The sequence below is a fragment of the Podarcis gaigeae genome (assembly GCF_964106915.1).
Source record: "Podarcis gaigeae genome assembly, chromosome: 2".
NCBI classification, from domain to species: Eukaryota; Metazoa; Chordata; class Lepidosauria; order Squamata; family Lacertidae; genus Podarcis; species Podarcis gaigeae.
In genome coordinates, this window is record NC_139679.1 from 81,233,616 (window position 1) to 81,255,405 (window position 21,790).

Below are 21,790 nucleotides of genomic sequence, written 5' to 3' on the forward strand. Positions count from 1 at the left end.
GGGGCCTGTTGCGCTATTCTTCATGGTCTGAAGAGCCACTCTGGATTAAGGAGGGTGCTGACCAGTCACTTGGAAACTGTTCAGCAAGTTAGATTTCATTTTAAGAAGCAAGCGACAAATCTGGCAAAGCTGGCCAAATCACAGCCTGCTGGCTCCCAAGGAGAAGGCTGCAGATGATTCTCTCCTCCTTGGCAGTTTGTGCTCAGGGCAGCCAGCAGCTAAAGCAAGTTTTGGCTTTGTAGGCTGTCCAAACCTGGAATTGTGATTAAGCTCTGTCCTCCTTAACCACAATCCTGGATTTGGATGGCATGCTAAGTCGAATCTTGGCTTAGCTGCTGTGCCAGGCTAAGCTAAAAGGACTGGTGGGGAACAAAGCAGCTGCAATCTCATTCCCAAGAGCCAGCGCACTTGAATGGTCCCCGTAAGTTATAACTTGGCTTGCCATGACATGTGAACGGTGGCACACGACAGCTGGATATCACCCATAATTAAATATGATAACAGTTTAGGTATCTGAATCACTTATTAAAAGCATGCCAATCCTGACATCAAAATGTGGAAAAACCCCACCCCCAATTACATCGTTCATCCACAGCTCTTTTGCAGAGCCAATGTAAGGTGTCTATGTAAGTGTACATATCCACATAGACACCACTTACACTGCCCTTTCTATTATTCCCCTTCTCCATCTTGAGTTGCTTTATATATGTGACCCTTTAAGTACAGATACGTATGTGAAAAATTAGTTTTATCATGCACTCCTGACAATCTCATCTGCTTAATGCCAGTATATTATATTACAAGACTTAATTTAACATCCAGAACTGCTGAGCAAATGGAATCAGAGTGCAACAAAAGCAATGGGAAAATGATGAAGTAAGCTGACCATGTTGGCAGTAAACCCTATTACCCTTTTGATTACTGAGCTAAAACAAAAGGTGTGAGTTGCAGATAAAGGAGGGATTCAGCATCAGCTTGACAGGGGGAACTATCCTTCCCCCTGCTCTGGGGGTTCTCCTAAGCCCCCCTCCATCCTGGGAGCCAATTTCAGGGAAAGAAGAGTAGGGGAAATGGAAATTCTTTGCACAGGACTTCCGCTGAAGGGGCTCCTTAGGGCAAATTGTGCCCTATGTTAAGAATTAACCTCTGAAAGAGGTGAGTGCAATTCACAAACTCCACCCCCCCCCAAGATAGGGGAAAAGGCAGCGAAAAAACAAGTCAAATTAAAGGCCAATATAATTTAGTTCTACGGTCATATGGTTCTTTCATGCAGTCTATCCTCCTACTTCCATGTCTATAGTTAAATTGGTGTATACATGATTGTCACCTAAACTCATGTTACCAAAATCTTTTCTGACTCTCAGTTTCGTAAATGATTTCTCCCAATACCTGAATTGTTCCCTGGTTCTTATATGCTCTCCCATAGTATCTTCCTCCTCTGCCAAACGTTCTTATCACTGGAGTGGAAATAACTCCTCTCGGGCGTCTGCATTGAGTGAGAAACAAGTTAAAAACACATTTAAACTTTAGATATGTTTCTGTATTTTTAATAGGAAAAAAGAAAGTTTCCATTAAAAAAAAAACCCACAGCACAGTCTTTTGGTCCTCACAATCAGAAGGCTGGTTCTCTATATCATTAAGAAGGTTCTCGAAATATTTATTTTTTATAATGTGAAAGTTGTTCAAACAAATGTTTCTTCCACTTACATTCTTGCAGTTGCTGTGTAAAGTACCAGCAAACCAAACACTGAAAACTAGTATGAATAGAAGTCAGCACCTACTCCCCCCCCCCCCAATTAATCCTGCTGCCAAGTTTCAAATATAATCTCTTTGGTAATTCTTAATGCTCGGAAGTTAACATTTACTAATCTCATACTAGTTTAGCCTGTACTGATCCATGTTTGTTCTTCATTGCCGTTTTTAAATAAACTGCTTAACCAAAGTACCTCTTCCTGTAAAATGATCAATACCTTATAGGCAGCAGCTGCCTTAGAAAAATATAAGTAAAAACAGGCAACAATAGTGAATGAATTATATGTTGAGATTTGGTTCAGATCAATGGCCAACATGAAAGATATTAACTATTATATATAGGTGATATAATGATAGCTAACTTCCCATTAGGTAAAATCATTTCTGATCTTTTAAGAATGTCTGACCCACATTCATTTTTTACACCCAAACTTTCTGAAATAAAAGATACAATAATTGCCCTTTTCTGTACTTTAATAAAAGCCAGCTGCCACTTCTTTTGCCATTGCTAAATTCCAAAGTCAAGCCAATATTAATTTAAGATTTATTTCTGCCTACCCTCTTGTGGGCCCTCCGACAGAAACCACCTGCAGAGGAAACGGCCCTCTCCCTCCACGACCACGTCTGCTTCCAGCCCAGTGGCCAACCACAGTGCCAGCTATTTCGAGTTTCCCTCCCTGAGAAGGAATAGGTTGGACACCTGTACAAAGATGAAAAGAGAGGTTGCTATTTGCAGCTACAATTCAGAGAACAGAGTACATGGACTTCCAACTTTCCCTGAAAATACTGCTTTCCTTCCAAAGACTGGGTTTTCATGGCACATTCAGGCACGAAAGATTCTAAGTTTTGTATTAAGGTTCTTTTAATTTATTTTAAATGGATTGGATGGTCCTTCCTGGGGGTAACGTTATCAACATCATAATTTACAATAATCTGACGAATGCTACATTTACAATCTACACACCCCTGTATCAAGATTAGATCCCATTGAGATTATTGACCGTTTTGCACTCATTTTTTCCAGTTAGATTCAATGGCCTCAGCGTAACCAAGACCACAACTGGATACTGGGTCCCAGAGGTCTCGTGGCACCTTCCCAAAGCTGGGTAAACCTGCGATTGCAGCTGTACGCAGGTGGGGAAGGGGAACAAATAAAGGAAGAGTGGGTTTAATCCAGTCTCCAATTGTTTGTTTGTTTATTTCCTCACACCATGCACAACTGTGATCTTGTAAGTAAAATAAACAGTAAGATGCGAGTTACCTGCATGCAAAGAGAATGCCAGAAATCCCCACTTTTAACCACCCCACATGTGTTTTATCTTTTAAAAACTCAGGGGTAGGGAGAGAACCTTCATTACCTCTCGGTTCCAGAATACGTCTCAACTCAAATTCAAGTGTTCACGTGTGAGTATTTACAAGACATAATCAAATCATTCCCAATAATCTATGGGATAAATGTTAGCTAGATATGACTGATAAAGCTGATAGCAATGAAAGGGCTTAAACAGATAGAAGCAATGTGGTTACAAATTAGGCCCCAGCGTTAACATACTAATTACTACAGCGCTAGCGAAGGCAGGGAAGTACATTCTTCTCTATACTGTACAATCAACTGTAATAGTACAGCAGCTGCTTCATTGGGCTTCAGAGAGCCAGAAGTGTCAGTTACTAGCTAAAGCTCTGATGTTAGAGAGCTTGCAGGAATTTGTTGGAAGTAATTAAAATGCAGGGGGGGGGGGCTTCCTGTTCCACTATTTTATTAAGGAGTAAATTGGGGGGGGGAACTGTTCCCTTCAGAAATACATGCCCAGCTTCTGAAACGTGAACACCTATGAGCTACTTACAAATAAAACATTAGCAGTGTTTCCTGCTACTTTTATCCTGCAGTTGATTTCAAAACAAGCAAAAAACCCAGTGTTGAAGCACATGTTGCCTTTGAAAAATTGTTTGTCCAAAAATTGGAAACAAACCTTTAAAAGAATACGTGCATTTTACCAGGTGTGTGTTTAATTTTGGAGGCGAGAATGTGACTCCTGTAGCATGTCACCGAGTTCTGAGTAACAGGCGTTAGTGAACAACGGGACAGCAATCCGAGGGGGTAGGTTGTACAGCAAAATGACAGCTGCGTTTGGTTACAGGAGAGAGGGATGATGAGAAAGCGAGGAGGTCCCTGTTGAAAAGTCTCAGGCCAGGGTGAGGTGAAGAAGGCTACTGCCGTAAGATGTTAAGAAAAGGGGTTTGGTATAATTACCGCCCTGAAACTTGCTAGTCCTGTTGCCGTCATTGCCAGAGAAGGCTCCGGAGTGTCCTCCTGCAGCAGCCATCCGGAAGGCCCGATATGCGCCTGTTGCAACTGTTTCCCCATAGGGGCCTCCAAAGCCATAGACTCCTGTGAGACCCAGGGGGAAACCGTGAAGGGGAGAGGGGACATACAGGAGTTCCCCCCCAAAATAAGCTCTTGACCATAGTTTCCCTCCAAAAGCACAGGGCTGCACATCTGAGAATATGCTGATTTAGCACCCAAGAGCAAACATGAAATTGGTGAACATAGAGAGTTTGTCAACCATTTTTAAATTTACAGTTGACCGCCTGTTGTACAGGAATTCTTCAACAGGCAGAAGATATGGACCCTATCCACCATTTTGGACCGTTGGCTTGTATGTCACTTTAAGTAAGTCATTTTATAAGGAGATCACGGCAGTTAAACATACACCTTAAGACACTAATGGGATAATGCAACAGACTGTACTGCAACATATTCTACTGAATTTATACTGCCTCCACATCGTGTCAGCGATATAAATACCAGATGATATTTCCCAGTTGTCAAACATACATAAGTATGAACTTTACATCAAGTATGACAATGCAAGGGGTCTCCAACCATTCTGGGTCATATGTGAATTGTTGAGGCGTACACCCTCACTCTGGTCCCCCCCCCCGCCCATGAATAACACACCCTCCTCATAACCGCTTCCAAACAGATAGACCAAAAGTGATGCTTCCTTTTGAATTTCCTTTATTTTATCTGGGGGCCTCAAGAAACCACCATTGCATTAAAGCTTGCAATGGTAGATCACAGAACTCATTGGTATCCTGTAAAACTCAAGGATCTGGTGGTCCACAAGTTACAGGGAGCACCAGCTGTCAACTCCCCACCCCAGGTTTTCAGTTACTCAACACACAATGACAAATGCCATGATTGTTGTAGATGGTAAGCATGTTTATGTGCTAAACCATATAAATAAGGAAACATATCCCACAGTACTGTGCTATACAAATAGTATTATCATTATCAATACTACTACTGCCAATAGTGATTATTATTTTTTAAATATGTTAGTTGCTTTACCTTGTCCAAGGCCACCCAAAGAGATTTAGAGCAAACCAAACAAACCTGCCACCCAACAGATACATCAAAACTAAGGGGGAAAGAGAAATACATTTAAAACACCCCAGCTACTTCTAAAAGGCCACAGATAGTTAATGGCCATAGGTCTGGTTATAGAGGAAGTTTTTGCCTGATGCCTAAAGATATAGAATGATGGCTCCAGGCAAGCCTGCCTAATTATACTAATAACATTGTCAAAATTTATTTTGGATGAAATGCTACATGTTAACAGTGACACATGCTTACCAGGAAAGCCTCTGCCTCTGCCCTGAGGTGGTGGAAGTGGCCCAAAGTGCCGAGGGTATACAGAACCTGGATAAAAAGGCATGGCAGGCGGTGGAGGAAAAGGAAGTGGATGGTTCTGCCGGGAGAAATTTAAGCCTTCGAGGATGCTCTGGCGCATCTTTTCAACCTTGGCAGCTTGTTCAGTCTACAATAAAAAAGCACACAGCACAAACACATTTGAATGACAAATGGAGGTGCCTCTTGGTCAAACCCCTGTTATGGCCAACGAGTCTTCCTTCCTACAGTTCACAGGAAGAAGATCCAGCCCAGCCCCATGTCTAGATCTTTGAGTGGTGACAGAGGAAGTATCTTGAGAAACCAACATATTTCTTACTGTTTATTCTAGAAAGCTAAATATTCTGACCGACCCCTTCCAAATTCAAATATGCTATTCTACAAAACCATTTATCAATCAAGAATCAACATCAGGTCTGAAACACATAAACATAGTATTCTGCATTCAAACAGGCCCAGGATCTTTAGCAAGATAAGGTCAATACAATTTGTCAAGCTCTTTTTATTTATGCACACGAACATATGTTAGATAAAGTATGACTCACCAACCTTTTGACTTAACAGCCTTCCAAATTAATTACCAATCTAATTACCAAATGTGATTTATTTAGTTAAAGTAAGCATTCTATTTTATTTTTTACCAAACGGATTTGCAACTGACTAACTTGACTCAAAACTAGTGAAATTTCCATAGGCATAACAGACACCTGAGGAGCGAACATACCTGACCATCACAGAGGTCAATGAGAGGAACTTTCTCCCGAGTTCCTTTGATGAGCTTGGTCTGGAACAGCTTCCCATCAAAGTACATCCATGGACAACAATGCTCCCAAGGAATCGGTTGCCCGCAAGCATCATTTGCAAACAATGCCATGTCAACACCACTCATAAACAATGCTGACAGCTGAATTCCTCGAGGATCTAAATTTTCAATCTTAGAGAGAGAAAAAGAATGTCCAAACAAGTTATGAGTAAGAAAATATTTAAAACAAAGCAACCCCATGAGAAATGAATGTATTGATTAGCAGAAAGTACTATGGAAATTAGAGATGCAGATCTTTATTAATCCAGTTAGTAGAATAGCAAACACCCGCAGTAAAGGTTTAGGCATATCACTTCTTACCTGTATATTTAGCTTAAAAAAAAGAAAAAGAGGTCCTGCAACAAAATGTAACACTTTTGTCCAGGGTTCTGGCCACTCTATTCCATTTCCCTTCTCCCTAGTTTCCTACCCTCTCCCCTAAGTTCAGCATTTTGTGTGCACTGAGCATGCACGGTCCGCAATAGGCTGTTTCTTCTTTTGTTTTCTTTGTTTTTTGGATAGTGAGATGGGCTAGAGAGCCATGGTGGGAGGTATACCTCTCTAAGGAAGTCTAAGTTGCTGGCAAGAAAGCAGTGGGCAGTGATGGGGGACGGACCGGGGACCAGGAAAGTAGAGAAGGAGAGGAAAGGGAAGCAATAGACAAGGCAAACAAAAACAATGACTCCTTTGAGATGGAACAGAACCTTGACTAATATACTTAATTAGCAGAGTCCAAACCCCTCTGTTTCAAGGTTAGGCACTAAAACCCTAGGGTTACCCAGTAGGGTCGGCTAATTAAAGTGACTATTTCCTGAACAGAAGATGCACAATTAGTTCCATGAAATAATTAAAGATATATTGGTTTATAGCTGACACACAGGGGTTCCACGGGAAAAAGAGAGAATCAAGGAAAGTGATATATTCTTGGGAAACCCTTTATTACAAGTTTGAAAGCTACAGATGCAAAGGAAATAAAACACCAAGTAAAGAAGTGAATAGATGATATCACAATTACGATGATCAAGTTAGAGTTCACTTGGAGTTGAAACCAGAACCCCTTCTCTCACTCACACTCTCTCTCACACACACACACACTTACACTTGCATAACACACGCATATGGATTAAGTTAAGAGTACTGACAAAGAAATGGGATTGCTTGTATTAAGTATGGATTAAAAGCGCCACAGAAGCAAAGTTCTAAAGTCACCTTTAGTTCCTGTAGTTGGTCAGGTTCATATAGTTTTGGAGATAAAGCTTGAGCCAGGAAGGCATCAAGTTCCTGGCGACGAAGTATCCGGACCCCAGGCCATTGCACCATATATCTACAGAGACAGACAGCACTGAATCAGCATTGCTTGGAAAGCTGTGGTACCATTACTTATAATTTCTGCATATAGGAATTGAAAGTCAAACAACCACATGGAAATTATATAATGACATAACAATACTTGGCACAAACCTGCAAAAAGTTAGCACTTAAAAGTCCCATTATTTTTTTAATTGGGAGACATTTACATTCAATTCTTAATTCTGTTATTGAAATCAATGAAATTAAGAAGTGCTTTACAGTATGCTTCTTAAGCTAGCGTTGTGGCAACAATAAAAACCTGGTGTATATTAGATCAGTAAATTTAATACGAAAAATTCAAGCACACTAAGCTTGGAAGAGCATGTAAAACTACGTCATCATAGAGATATTATTAATGCTAGATTAAATTAGTTAAGCCATATGGTTTGCATTCACTTGCCAAAGTTAAGGGCAAGACACCTGGGCTTGAATCCTAAGATTTTCTCGCACTCGTGCAACAGGGATGATCACCACTGATGCTGCCTCTACCTGCAGATCTCTAGCCCCATATCCCAAGCCACTCCAGACTACCTAGCCCTCAGGAACAAATTTTGAGGTGGTGCAGCAGGCTGAAAAGGAAGAGCGGAGCCATGAAAAACCTGTTCCAGGAATGAGACTGGAATTGCTAATGGGAGGAAACCTCTGTCTTTAAATGGATTAAAGCAGGTGGCTATCTTGTGGCTCTAGATGAGTGTTTATCCTACACAAAAATCCAGTCAACGTACTCACCGTAATACACAACAGAGCACCATAAGGTGAGTGGGCACATTAGATGGGTTGAGCATTGCTGGTGTGTCTGACCTCATACAGGCCAAGAAAGCCCTCATTCGTCGATTCTTGTCCTCTACCGCCTTCCCCAGCCACAGTTTCTTCAAATTGGGACAGGTCCATTCCCTAAATGCAAGAGCTTCTACCAACTCAGGAGTCTGGGGGGACTTTCCTTTGTAAGCAGCCCATTCCTTAATTATCACCGGTGAGACTACAGAATGAAAAAAAGGAAACCAAATACTTTCAACTTCTGTACACATTTACCAAGGCTGAAATCCAGACAGCATATTTAAGCTACTCATATACAGTTTTATTTGCATGGACAACACTTGATAATTTTTATATCTCCCGGATTTCTATGAAATGCATTAACACCTAAGTTGAAATTGTAGGTTGGTGGCTGGATATGTCATTGGACGAGTCAAATGTATTGAGAGACAAGACTTGGTTCCTTCCAGCTCTGATTCTACCTGATCTTGGAAGTTATTGTATGTATGTTGGCCTGAATTCTAAGTTTCCATTTGTGAACAGAATACAGCTTTCCTGTCCACTTCCTCTAAATCTGCTTCTGGAAGAAAGGGGATACTAGAAAAAAGTATGGGATATGGTACAGGGGGCAACAGGTAGAGGGGAGTTTGGTGCGAACTGTTATCACCCCTTGTTTGAACAGAAAACTAACCTACAGCATCCAAGTCAGCTCAGACAACCCCCTCATCTACGTGGGGGCTACAGGTTGAGACATCGGGTGTGTCAGTGAAATTGTGTATATTTGAAACCCCATTGAAAAAACCTGCAAACACCCTGTTCTGTGATGTTTGTGATGTTTTCGGGTCACTTCCGGGTTTGGTGCAAGGAGTGTATGCACAGCCGTGCACATACTGAACATATGTAAATGGGGGGGGGGGGTTTGCTTGTATGTATTTTCTTAATGGAGATTTGCAAAGGCCAAAAACAAAGGTGAAGCTTGGTTAAACAATATTGGTGCATGATCATTTCTGCATTCTGTAAGGTTCTGCTTCTCCCTTCAGGCTTGATGCTTTTATAGGACTTGTACAGTATGCCAAGCACTACTGCCATCTTGTTACGCTCTTTAAAACTGCAAACCAATATTGAGATCAAAATGCAGAAGACAGAACTCTTACCTCTGCCTTCTGGGGAGTATCAGAAAAGCTGTTTTCTGAAAGCCAGACTAAGGCCAGAACTACACATTCTGTAGCCTACTCACACTTGGAAACCCAGGCCACTGTTTGCCCTCTGCAAAGCAGCAGTGGAGGGACCACGTGCAGATGAGGAGTGGGGGGCAAGACATGGGGTGCTTACCCCTTCTGCCCGCTTGTCCCCTGCCAGGTTTCCAGAACAGTGTTTTCATCTCAAATGGTATGGTTCCTTCCCACTCAGCACAGGCAATGGCAAAAGATCCCATGCCACTCTGGTGTGAATTTGGTCTGAGTTGTATCAGAAGAATTAATTTCAGAGGACCTTGTGCAGGACATGTTTCCAGTGAATTGTGTCCAATAGGTGGACATTTATGCACGGTACATATTCAAGCTCTTCTTGTCCAGCTATGCTGAATACAAGATACTAAACGTTAACAGCAATACTGGGTTCAGAAAAGATTTCATTTTACAAGTTAGATGGTTCTGTAATTCCTATTTTGTTTTATTTAACAAAATGTATATACTGCTTTATTGTACAAAAACCTCTAAGTGATTTACAAAAATATAAAATAAAATATTCTCTATAAAAAGTTAAAAACGAATGTTTTAAAACATTCAAAAGGTGATTAAAATCAATAATAGCTATAAAAAAAAAAAACAGAGCACATGTAACTTCTACATGTCTGGATAGGGTTGCCTAAACAAAAATGTTTTAAGCAGGCACCAAAAAGAATAATCCAAAGATGCCTGCCTGATGCCAACAGACAGGATTATTGAGACTTAACTCATTATATTTCTAGTAGTTTTATAGATTTTGACATATCTGCAAGAAAAAACCCATGTTTGGTGCTGTCTCATCAAGGTTACTGCTTAACTGTTTGTGTCAACATTCAGGATAGAGGCCTATTTTACACAAAATACAACCTAACGATGCACTTAGTTCAATCCTCCAACACACTCACTTTTTAAAGTAACCCAGAAGTCACTTCAAAACTGAATTCATAATATGATAATTATATATACATTTTTCTCCAACAAGGTCGGGGAAGAATGAAATATTGTATTTCAGCTACAGATAATGTTGTCTTTTGCTGCTACTATTTTACAACTGCATTAGTAAGTTTTAAGATTTGTGTTTGTAGCAAAATTCAAAGAACTGCTGTTTAGACTGTAGTATAAAAGTGGTATATAAAGCTTTATAAGGAAATGCTGACTGTTCAAACATTATACGAAGCTTAACTAATTTTGGATGATATCTGAATTAACAAGTCCATTTTTTAATCAGTCAGAAATCCATTAATTAGAAATTACAGTTATACTAACAACGACAGACAGTGATGTCTGAACTGATAAACCATAGCTGTGGCCATTGTTTCTCCTCCAGAATCTTTTAATTGCATTCTATCGGTTGTATCCAACACTATGAGAATGGATTTCTGCTCGCACAAGAGGACTTCTTCCTCTTCACCCCCAATGACTCCCCCAAAGCGAATTTACTCCTGAGGCTCTGGAGCAGATTTTGAGGGTGCATGGCAGGTGACAAGGGAGAGGAGGAAGGGGGGAGGTTCCATTGTGCAAGTGGACGTCTGTTGCCTACGTGGAATATGTAAACTGCTTTGAGGTTATAGATGATGAAGCGGTATATAAATCCTGTTTAAATAAAATAAATAGATAACATAGGAGGGCAGAACAGATGAAAAATGAAAGCAGTCCAGTATCTCTAAAACATATATGCCTATACGTTTGGCTCAAATGACACTCTAAAACATGGCTGGTGCAAACTATAGTTTGGTATGATGTCCGAGCTCAGCCAGCAATAATAGTAGAAGGCAGATACATACATTCTGGAGGAAGTCTGTTCTTTCTAAAGGCAAGCCTCTCAGTTTTTTTCCTGCTTTCTGCCAAACTGAACAGGACACCGTAAACATACTGACGAACTGGCCTATAAAGAAGAGCAGCAGGAGGCAGGTCTTTGTTTGCTTCATCTTCAATAGAAACTGCAATTTTAATTTCACCCTGTACATGAACAAAATGATTAGTAGCATACAAACTCTTGCAGATTCCAGCATTAGTAGTAGTAGTCTAGCTCTCAGCACCTATTAGCTACGATAAAATGCACAATATAAAGAATCCACTCTGTGTTAAAGTCTTGGCTACATTTTTCATAATAAAAACAATTCAAGACCTAAAATCTCATTGGTTGATTAACTGATTCATTTTTTTATCCAGTGTTCAGCCTGAGGACAGTTGCCTGGAGGACTTATTGATGCTGGTGCACACCAGTCACGAGAGAAGCACACTGAGATCAAGGTCCTAAAAACTGTAGACCTCAGGACCCACTGATGAATAACTGGTAAATTGTGAGGAAAAGAATGGTCCAGTTTTTCTCAACAGCATTAGGGGAAACAGGGTCTCTTCCACTACTGTGGAAGTACCCTGTTTATGTCATTTGGGTCAAGCCCAGCAGACTCTGTTGCCAGACATGAATAGGTTGATGGGGCAAGAAGTCAGAAACGCTATTAAATTATTTTAACATATACACGCTACAGAATCTTGGGAGTGCAACAGCAGAAGGCATTCCAGTGCATACAAGAATCTTCACATCTCCCCTGATCCAAACAGATGGTTGGTATGGCATTTCAAAGGGAGAGGGGGGGGGGAGTTCTAAACATTTTTAGAAACCCCAAGAAAGGAAAGCTTTAGAAGCACCAGGGCTTCGGCTATGTTTGCACTAATTAATTAAAAGCAAGGGACAACAGCAAGCGTTCACCAATCCTTTTTGGATTCTGGTGCTACTTAAAACTCCGAAAACCTTACCTTGGTTAGAACATGAAAGATGTAGGGATACATTAACCCCTTTTTGTGTCTGTGCTCTGCCACTCTTAATACTTCTGGTGCTACAGGTGGTAATGGAGGAGTGGTAATATCCATATGGTTCCTGGTGGGCATTGACAACAGACATGGGATTTGTGCACTATTGACTTGGTTCCCTTTAGCTTCAGCTGCCTGGTTTCCTGAAGAAACAGTAGAGGAACCTTCTGCCTGTAATAGACATAAAAAGTAATCTATAACAGGAACATCTTCCTCTAGCTTTAAACGTGAAAGCTTTGCAACTAAATATCAAGCATCTCTAAGAGAAATTTTGAAAGTAAAATTTGAATATACTTGCAAATGAAGTTAAAAGTCATATGCATGCATGCACAGAGCTCATTGCCCTTCAGGTGTCAAGAGCTTTTCAAATATCACCTTACAAAAGCAGTTTTTTATTTTTAGAAAAATCACAGCATTCAACTGTGCATATAAAGTCTAATCAACACAGACTATAGTTTTAAGAAGGACTCTACCTTTGTTTGGTCTCCTGGATCCCCACGTCCTTGATTTTCTGACTGGGTTCCTGTTTTCTCCCAGCGCAATTTGTTCCCACCAACATGACTGGGGGGGGGGGGGGAAGAATGCCACACTATTTTTATTTTCAGAATTATAATTCAAAGGTACTGTTAAATAGTATCAAGATAAACACACACACCCCCTGTGTATTTGCAGTTTGTTTTCACGTTCAATTCAAAGTGTTTTTTGACCTTTAGCATACCTTCATGGTTTGAGTGGAGGGCACCAGGGATATCATGTTTCTCCACATGCAACTGCCCATGTGCTAAGGTTTTCAGCAAAGGTCCTTTTCTAGGTTTGCTTCCACCTGGAAGAAAGCCTGTGGTGCCAAAATACTTTCTCCAGGACGTCTCATCTGGTGCTTAACACTAATGTCAAGTGCTACACAAAGAGCTTTTCTGTTTCCCCAGGCATTTTAATTTGGCTTAAGTGCAGCTGTTCTTTTAGAACTGCTGCTTTTAATGTACTTGTTGTATGTTTTAATTATATCATGTTATTTCATCTTGGATTTTTGTAAGCATCCGTGGGAATTTATTAAAAGGATGGAACAAAAATAAGATTGTTGCATAAGTTCATTGTTAGGGGTGATACTTGCACCCTAAGTTGTGTAAAGTTGACAGGTGAACAGCAACTTACCTGATGGCCTATGGCAAGTAAGAGTAGTCTCCAGGGGACCAGGCAATGAAGTTTTATATACAGTGTTACCTCTGGATGTAAACAGGATCCGTTCCAGAGCCCCCTTCGCATCCTGAGTAGAACGTAACACACGACTGCACGTCTGCGGGTCGCATTTCGCTGCTTCCGCGCATTACATCATTTTGAGCGTCTGCGCATGCGCGAGCAGCGAAACCCGGAAGTAACGCGTTCCGTTACTTCCGGGTCGCCGCGGAGCATAACCTGAAAACGCTCAACCTGAAGCATATTTAACCCGAGGTATGACTGTATATTCAAAAGAGCCCCCCCCCCCCCCTTTTAGGTGAAAAATGGCTAACATAGGCACATGCACATACCAGTAAAAATTGGGCTACTAACCTTCTAACTGATATAAACTAATTTCTGAAATAAGTCTTCACTCTCTTTAGCCAACCAGGGGAAATTGGGAAGCCAAATACTGTTGCCTCTGCTCTCTACCTATTTCACAAATCAATCATTTTAAAGGATCCAACACTTAACATTGTCTGGTATGAGCTTATACACTTCCTACCCTGCACATCATACACACAACTAATAAACATTGTTGTAGCAAATATTTAATAACCTCTACACCTTGGCAGATAGGGACGCAGGTGGCGCTGTGGGTTAAAGCCTCAGCGCCTAGGACTTGCCGATCGAAAGGTCGGCGGTTCGAATCCCTGCGGCGGGGTGCGCTCCCGCTGCTCGGTCCCAGCGCCTGCCAACCTAGCAGTTCGAAAGCACCTCCGGGTGCAAGTAGATAAATAGGTACCGCTCCGGTGGGAAGGTAAACGGCGTTTCCGTGTGCGGCTCTGGCTCGCCAGATGCAGCTTTGTCACGCTGGCCACGTGACCCGGAAGTGTCTCCGGACAGCGCTGGCCCTTGGCCTCTTAAGTGAGATGGGCGCACAACCCCAGAGTCTGTCAAGACTGGCCCGTACGGGCAGGGGTACCTTTACCTTTTACCTTACACCTTGGCAGATACAAGATTAGTTTACTTTTTAAATTTTGTTCATTTATCTGAAAATATTTCTGTGCCACCAGCATTAACAAAACAAAGACAAAATACATTACAATTAAGTAGATCACATCAACTGAATATAGAAACAATAGCAGGTGCAGGAACATTTCTCTGTGACAGTAAATTCAAAGACGCTACTAGCAACTTTCTTGCTAGAAACACCTGATGTACTTACTTCACAGCGCCGCCACTGCCTTCATCATTGTCTGAAGATGATGATGTAGAAGAGGCAGGAAAGTATGTTGAATCTACATGATTGGGGCTCCCACTCTGAGCTGGGTTTATTGGAGAGGATCGTTCATATAGTGGTGTATGTTTTCCTTCATGAGGAATGTTGCTGTAGTTGTTCTGCTCAGAAATATTTTTCCCACCTGCATCCAAGGTGATGGCTGGTTCCGAGAGGCTATAGGGATATGGACCCTGACCTTGGGTATTACCTTGACTAGACATATGCTGGGCCTAAAGGGGAGGAAATTATATCATAAATTATAGCTGCTTCTTCATAAATCAGAGCAAACTGCTCATAACTCTATATATGCGCAACACACATTTCTCAAAAACAATTGAAGAGTGCTGGTGGGGAGAAAGCAGAAAAAGCAGAGTATACTTGCCACATGTTTTGCTTGGAGAGGGGTCTGTGGAATGTTAAGCATCTGAGCAGAGACATACGGTGGCACTATACCCGGCATTCCAAATTGATTTGGTCTGGCTATTACAGGAAAAATCAAAACAAATTCAGTCTCATGCACAGCCTGGCCAGAGTTGCATTTTAGGTGAATCCTCAATAGGAAAAAGTAATCATGTAAGAACAAATGCCTGATATTAGGCTTTTGTTCTTTAAAGCTTTGACCTCATTTCCTATAGTACAGGTTACTTCAACACACACTGACTGTCAGTTTTGTTTCATTTTCTGCCTCTCTCAGGAGACACATTCACTTCCTCCTAGTCTGATCATTTATTTGTTCTTTCCACTATCTGTTCCTGTTCTGTTTATGTTACAGTCACTCCCACCATTTTAGTATCCATTGTTTACTTTCTATATCCCCGCAGAACAGGAAGTGCAGCAATTTTAATTCTGCATCCAGTTCTGAAGTGGTTTGTTTTTAATATCCTCAGTTCGTGCGCAACACGCAAGAACAGAAGAACAAATATGAAATCTTTGAAGTCTTTTCTCACTTTAACCAGGATACTCTCTCAGCAACAAGTTATTAAGAAGTCTTTTTGATTGGTAACACATTTCTCTCTGTCGGTCAGAAATCAAGACTTGAAGAGAGTCAGGCACATGAAGGTGGATACGTCATGTAAGAGGAAACCAAGTTCAAACAACACTTTACAGCCATTAATATATCTGCTTTCAATTAGTCTAATGAAGACTTGTTATGTAGGATTTCTCCAGAAGAGAGAGAACTGATTTCTATATGTTACCCATCAACCTGGGAGATAGAAAATTAAAACTAAAATCTGTACCATTTTGACAAGATAGCTTATCTCAGAATAGGTAGGTTACTGTGTGGCTGTCTTGGCGTAAAAAGGCAAGTCTTGCAGCACTTACTATTCTGTGTGATCAAGCCCAAATTATTGTGATTTCCACAGCAAACTGAGGTGAGGTGACATCACTTCAGAAGAGACAAAACCCAGTTCCACAGATGGGGAACTGACATTTATCCAGATGGTGTTTTGCCCCAGTTCCAAGCATTTTCTATTTTAAAAACTATTTCGCTAATGCAACAAATGTTACCTTTATTAAAAGTTCTAGTTTTAGATTTCCATATGGTTACATGTGTAGACTAGAACAGTTACTTATGACAAATGACCACAGTGCTCTTCTACCTCTTTAATAGGGCTGTACACTGCATTCAGACAAATTCCAAAGCATAGAGGAATGCCTTGTCAGTGGTAAAGCAGGATTTGTACGAGACACCAAGGGTGAAGTGGGGATCCCTGGAAATGCATCACGGTAGCTCATCAAAAAAGGCATTTTAAAAAACCCTACAGGATGTGTGTCTGCTGAATGCTAAAATAGTATCTCTATGCTTATCATGAAACCAGAGTGGAATGATGGGTTGGGCTGGAATTAAAGAGGAAAAAGTTTATATAGCCCCCCCCCCCTCTTTTTTTTGCCTTTCCAATAGCTATCTGGGTGGTGAGCAGATTGAATGAACCCAAAGCTGAACTGGGCACCCTATAAAGCATCTTGGATAGAAGTGGGCTGTTTCCCAAATCAGGGGCCAAACTGAATAATGTAGTTGGTGCACACCACTAACATTTTCAGAAATAGTTAAGACTAGTCTCAGGATTTGTGTATAATAATCTGATGTAAAACTTATCCAGGATAAAGTTAGTTGTAAGTTCTTTAGATCTTGTTTTGGAAGCAAAATTCACTTTGCTGAAAGGAATTTCTGCACAAAGAGACACACTGGCACATATGCACACTCTCTCTTACACACAAGAACATTTCAAAATAGGATGCTATCCTGGAGGAGAAAAGCAAGCAATAACCTCACCCAAGAATCCCCCTTCTAACCAGCTGCATTTCCAAATCTGCATCAAATATTGCCATGTACGTGGCAAAGAAGCGGTCAGAGCAGAGCCTTCCACACTGTGTATCGTGACATTTTAGTGTGTCGGCTACAGTGTGTAGGTGTGTCACACAAACACTCCCTGAACTCCTCCCAGGGTTAGTTTGCTAGTAAAACTGCATTACTGCATCGCAAAATGATCCATGTCTAAAAAGTATGCCACCAACATGAAAAGATTGGAAAGCTCTGGGTCAGAGGCATTAAACCACAGAGAAAAGGTCCACAGCAGACAATGACCATGTCTGGGTGCAACACTGGCTTCAGCACTCACACTCTGATCCCCCAGTGGGGAAGCAAACCACAGACTAGCTGGCTTAATGTTATGTCCAAGCCAGAGCTTGTGACTAACCACAGCAGAGAAGCCAACATCTGCTTGTGCACAAGCTAATCTGCCAATAAGTAACATCAATTTCAACTGACCAGAACTTCTCTGACAGCCGCGAGTAGAACACTTAGAGCAGACACAAGAGCGCTTGCTAGGTACCACAGCTGGGTCAGATTACCTACTGATCCAGGATATCAAAATGAAATCTGACTGATTCAATAGGCTAAATGTTGTACGATTTCTCTATTGTGTCCCATCTCCTCCCTGGTGTAGTCATCTCCTACTGTTTAACCAAATTCTCAGTAGCATACTCAACTCAAAGCAAGTTTCAACACTTACCTAGGTAGTGTGGTGGATGAAATGGCATAGGCTTATTGGTTGCTGAATAATATGCAACTGCTCTCTTAAATCGTTTAACCTTGTCATCCGTTCTAGACTAAAAGACATATTAAAAGCTTTATTAAAATTACACACACACAAACTAGTATTCTCATTTCTCAAACTTTTATGGGCATATAGACAAGATTGCAGTAAGGTTCAGTACAATAAAATCTCTCAGCAAAATCTACATCTAACTATTAAATTAAGGTTGTATAACATTCACAAATCTTCACTGTATGTTGCAGAAACCTGACTACTATCTCCATCTTATCCCTATCCTGAGTAAACGTAAGGCTAACTTACATTCATCTGAATGCCACTCCCCGCTAACAAAAAATCAGTGCACAACTGATGCATGTGCAGTGCAAAAGAACATGCACAACTGATTTTATATGACTCTGTCCTCAGGGGCATAGTCTCTCTGCGAGTGGTATTTTATGGAATCTCCCTACAGTATTGCCAAAGGTGGCACATTCAGTCTTGCTAGCATGTATGCCCTGTGTTGATTCAGGTTGGTCCAATGGGAGATATGTAGCTACTGGCTCCTCACATTGCACCATCCCTAGACTTGCACAGAAGCTGTTCCTGATTTTACTACTAAGTTCTTGAAATTCGTTGTCTAACAATCTGCATTTAATTATCTCAAATGCAGGATTTTCTGATAAGCAGTACAGGGAGTCTAGAGAGATTCCTATCTGTTGTTTTCCCCCCTCCAACCCTCTTAACCATCCCAATGATTAGTATTCCGCTAGCATGGTCACAACACCACTGTTAGGTTCAGGCCTATAATGCAACCACAACCAAAACTGAAATGTTAGTAGCCATGCTTGTGTTACTAAAAGTCTTTGGTGTTAACATTGCCATAAAGCTGTACCTGGTATTATGGAAATTTACAGAACCCAAAAAAGCAAACCCAAGTTACACATCCTCGGACATGACAATGATAAGAGAGAATAGTGATAGGCAGGCAGGAAGTTGATTATTTGTGCAATTGTATTTTAAAATGAGTCTACACCTATGATCTTTGTTCCTTCCTTACCTGTGAATGTTGAAAGACATCTTTAGCTATGGCATCCAAATCAGAAGTGTCCTGAATATTGCGGACATAGTCAGCTACAGCTTTGATCACTACATCACAGGGTGGTAAAACTAACTGGTGTGCTCGTACCTAGAAACACAAACACACGTTAAAATGCCACAGCAGCTCCCTAACACAGCTCAGTTTTGTAGCTAGTAAGCAGATTTTAGTAAGCTAAAATTCCACCGTAAAATATGTTAACGAGTAATTCTACCAACACAAACAGAATTTAAAAGCTTGTATATCTCAGATAGTGACCAATTTCTGAGGAGACTTTTAAAAGAAAGAAAGATCTCAAAAATATTCTGAATATGAAGAGTTATTACATGTCTGTTCAGCAAATGAGATGTCTACATCTAAATATGCAGCAATTTCTTTAGTAATTAAGTGGCAGCCACTGAAGCATTTCCATAAAGGATGTGTGAGCATAATCAAGTGGAAGCCAAGGTTTTCAAGCTAATGGCAACAAGTAGGAAGAAGAAATGTATAATTAAATGGAAACATGGGAAGAGTAATTTGGGAGGAGTTTGCAAAGTGGATAAAGGTAAATGATTTTAAATTGATTTTATAATTCTAATTATGTGGTGTCTTTCCTGAAATAACCTGGTTTAAAATGAAATCTAAATACAAAGCATGTTAAAATCTACTTGTCTCTTTAAAATGAATTGTGGCCTGATAGCAAACACATCTTAAATAAGCTATTTTTCTAATAAAGCAAGAATTACAGGGACAAATGTCTAACTTCCGAAGTTGAGAAAATGGCACAATGAACTATTTAATTATTATTTGTTACTATGGCCTAACAAGAGTTTAGCAGGCCATCACAGGTGCTGGAAGCTAGGAGATGCTAGTCCACATTTTACCCAGCATTCCAACAGCCCACATGGGTGACCTTGTGCAAATGTTTTGCTACACGAACTTTGCAATGTATTTCTTTTCAAATTATGGCACTGTAACCAACAGAATGGTTTCCATGATCTCATGGAAACTCGTTGGGTTTTTTTTGCATACGTACTACCGACCAGCCTTGCTTTTGGAAGTTCCAGACACTTACAACTCAGTCCTACGCCTATTTACTAGGAAGTATTGTTGTACAAAAACTTTGTTACAAATAACTGTGCATACAATTTCAGCTGCAGACAAGTGTTCTTCCTTTGCTTCCTTGAGCACATACAAAGAGGACTAAGCTGCTTTTCTCGAAGTAGTTCCAATTCTGCAATTGATGCAGACTATGTGGTAAAAGATTTTGGATTATATTGAATTGCAAACGAACGCATTAATTATTGTAGCAATCAGATAGCATGCATGCTTGCCCAGGAAATATATTAATTTCACAACAAGAAATCCGATTTAAATCAATGCACCCTTGGACAAGTGTGTATTAAGGTAAATGTCAAACTATGAACCTCTGACATTTACTAGGAGTTCTTAACATTTTAGGGAGCCAGTGGAATATTTCAGACAATTCTGACATTAGTGGAAGTATTTTAAAGCCAACCAAGTGTCTTTGACCAAAGACATTCTTGTTTCAATAATTCATTGATAATGTCCAGAGTAAGTTTTGTGGGAAATTGTTCAAATATTTGCAAATAATGGGAGAGAAAGGAGGATGAAATTTGGTCACTGTCAGAAAAAAGCACTCAGTTTGCCTTAAGATTCTTTGATTGGTGGCATGCATCTGTCTCAGAGAGAGAGTGGAGAAGTGCGTTTTTGGACTCCTTGAAAATTTCACAGTTTACTATTTCCTATGGACCTCCAAAGACTTTAAGGATTACCAATAAACATCGGCATTCACTGAACTTCTTATGCTTACTGCAACATATACATTAGCTCAACGTTGGTAAAGTCTCTGGCTTTTATTTGCACAACTTCCACAAAAATATACTTTAAAAGATTGATTTCAGCATTCATTTAAAAAATTTCCTTCATTTCCATACAGGCATCCTATGTGAACAGCCCTGAGATATTTTGATGGAAGGTAGTATAAAAATCGATCAAATAATGAAAGTAATAATAATAGTAATAATATAAGCAAGCTTCACTTTAATCAGTTGAGCTTACTCCTAAGTACATATGCATAGGATTGCAGCCTAAAAAATAACTAGCCATATTCATGTTATTCCCAACACAACAACAACAAGGAAGATTTTAAAGAATTTACCATGCTCTAGATGCCATATAACAAATTTCTTTGAACTATGCAACAATTTTGTTTAATTAAAAGCATTCAATTCATTATCAGCATTTGTACTTTATTATAGTGCTTCACTACAGTGTTTTATTTAAACATTTTGGGTGTTGTTGTTTTAATAAAAGAGTGGGATCTACACTTATTACTAAAACAAACCTACAAATAGTTCAAGGTGAGGTTCCATGGTCTAATATCATCAATGCTTTTTCCTGGAAATCTACTGATTTCAGAGAACTTAATCTAAACAAATATGCTAATCTTGTGGTGGCAACTTAAGTCTCTTAGTACTCGACAAAGCTAAAATGTTAAGTTTACATTACATTTCCATCATGACAACAGTGGAGGTCTTAGTTGCTTAAAGAGTGTCCTAAAAGTAATGGGCACTAATGACATAACAAGCTCCATCAGTGCAAGCCCTGCACTTGGACTTCTGCTTGCACAATGGGGGTTTTCCCTCCTCTCTTCCCCCACTGAAACTGGCTTGGGTTGGTCTGGAGAATGCCTAGAACAGCACACAGGGGAGGAGAGGGGAGACTGTTCCATCTGAGAAGCAGCAATGCCTGTGCTGATGGGACATTCACCGCAGCACGGTGTTGGATTCCATCCAATATCCTAAGACATAGAGGAGTCTGGAAAA

The 21,790-nt window shown here is 40.4% G+C and overlaps 2 protein-coding genes across 2 annotated transcripts in view; one reads left to right on the forward strand and one right to left on the reverse strand.

Annotated features, from left to right (window-relative positions):
* NINJ1 (ninjurin 1) overlaps positions 1–21,790 on the forward strand; it is a 455,488-nt gene that overhangs the window by 144,708 nt on the left and 288,990 nt on the right. The window lies entirely within an intron of this gene.
* Positions 1–21,790, reverse strand: part of FAM120A (family with sequence similarity 120 member A) — a 50,220-nt gene that overhangs the window by 3,186 nt on the left and 25,244 nt on the right. Inside the window, exons 4-17 of the mRNA XM_083726995.1 lie at positions 18,924–19,052; positions 17,843–17,939; positions 15,211–15,308; positions 14,775–15,058; positions 12,865–12,952; positions 12,338–12,562; positions 11,362–11,536; positions 8,325–8,574; positions 7,455–7,569; positions 6,168–6,377; positions 5,390–5,573; positions 4,004–4,141; positions 2,311–2,452; positions 1,390–1,486 (exon numbers count right to left, since the gene is read on the reverse strand). Of these exons, the coding sequence (XP_083583121.1) occupies positions 1,390–1,486; positions 2,311–2,452; positions 4,004–4,141; positions 5,390–5,573; positions 6,168–6,377; positions 7,455–7,569; positions 8,325–8,574; positions 11,362–11,536; positions 12,338–12,562; positions 12,865–12,952; positions 14,775–15,058; positions 15,211–15,308; positions 17,843–17,939; positions 18,924–19,052 (2,232 nt within the window). The remainder of the gene's footprint in view (positions 1–1,389; positions 1,487–2,310; positions 2,453–4,003; positions 4,142–5,389; positions 5,574–6,167; positions 6,378–7,454; positions 7,570–8,324; positions 8,575–11,361; positions 11,537–12,337; positions 12,563–12,864; positions 12,953–14,774; positions 15,059–15,210; positions 15,309–17,842; positions 17,940–18,923; positions 19,053–21,790) is intronic.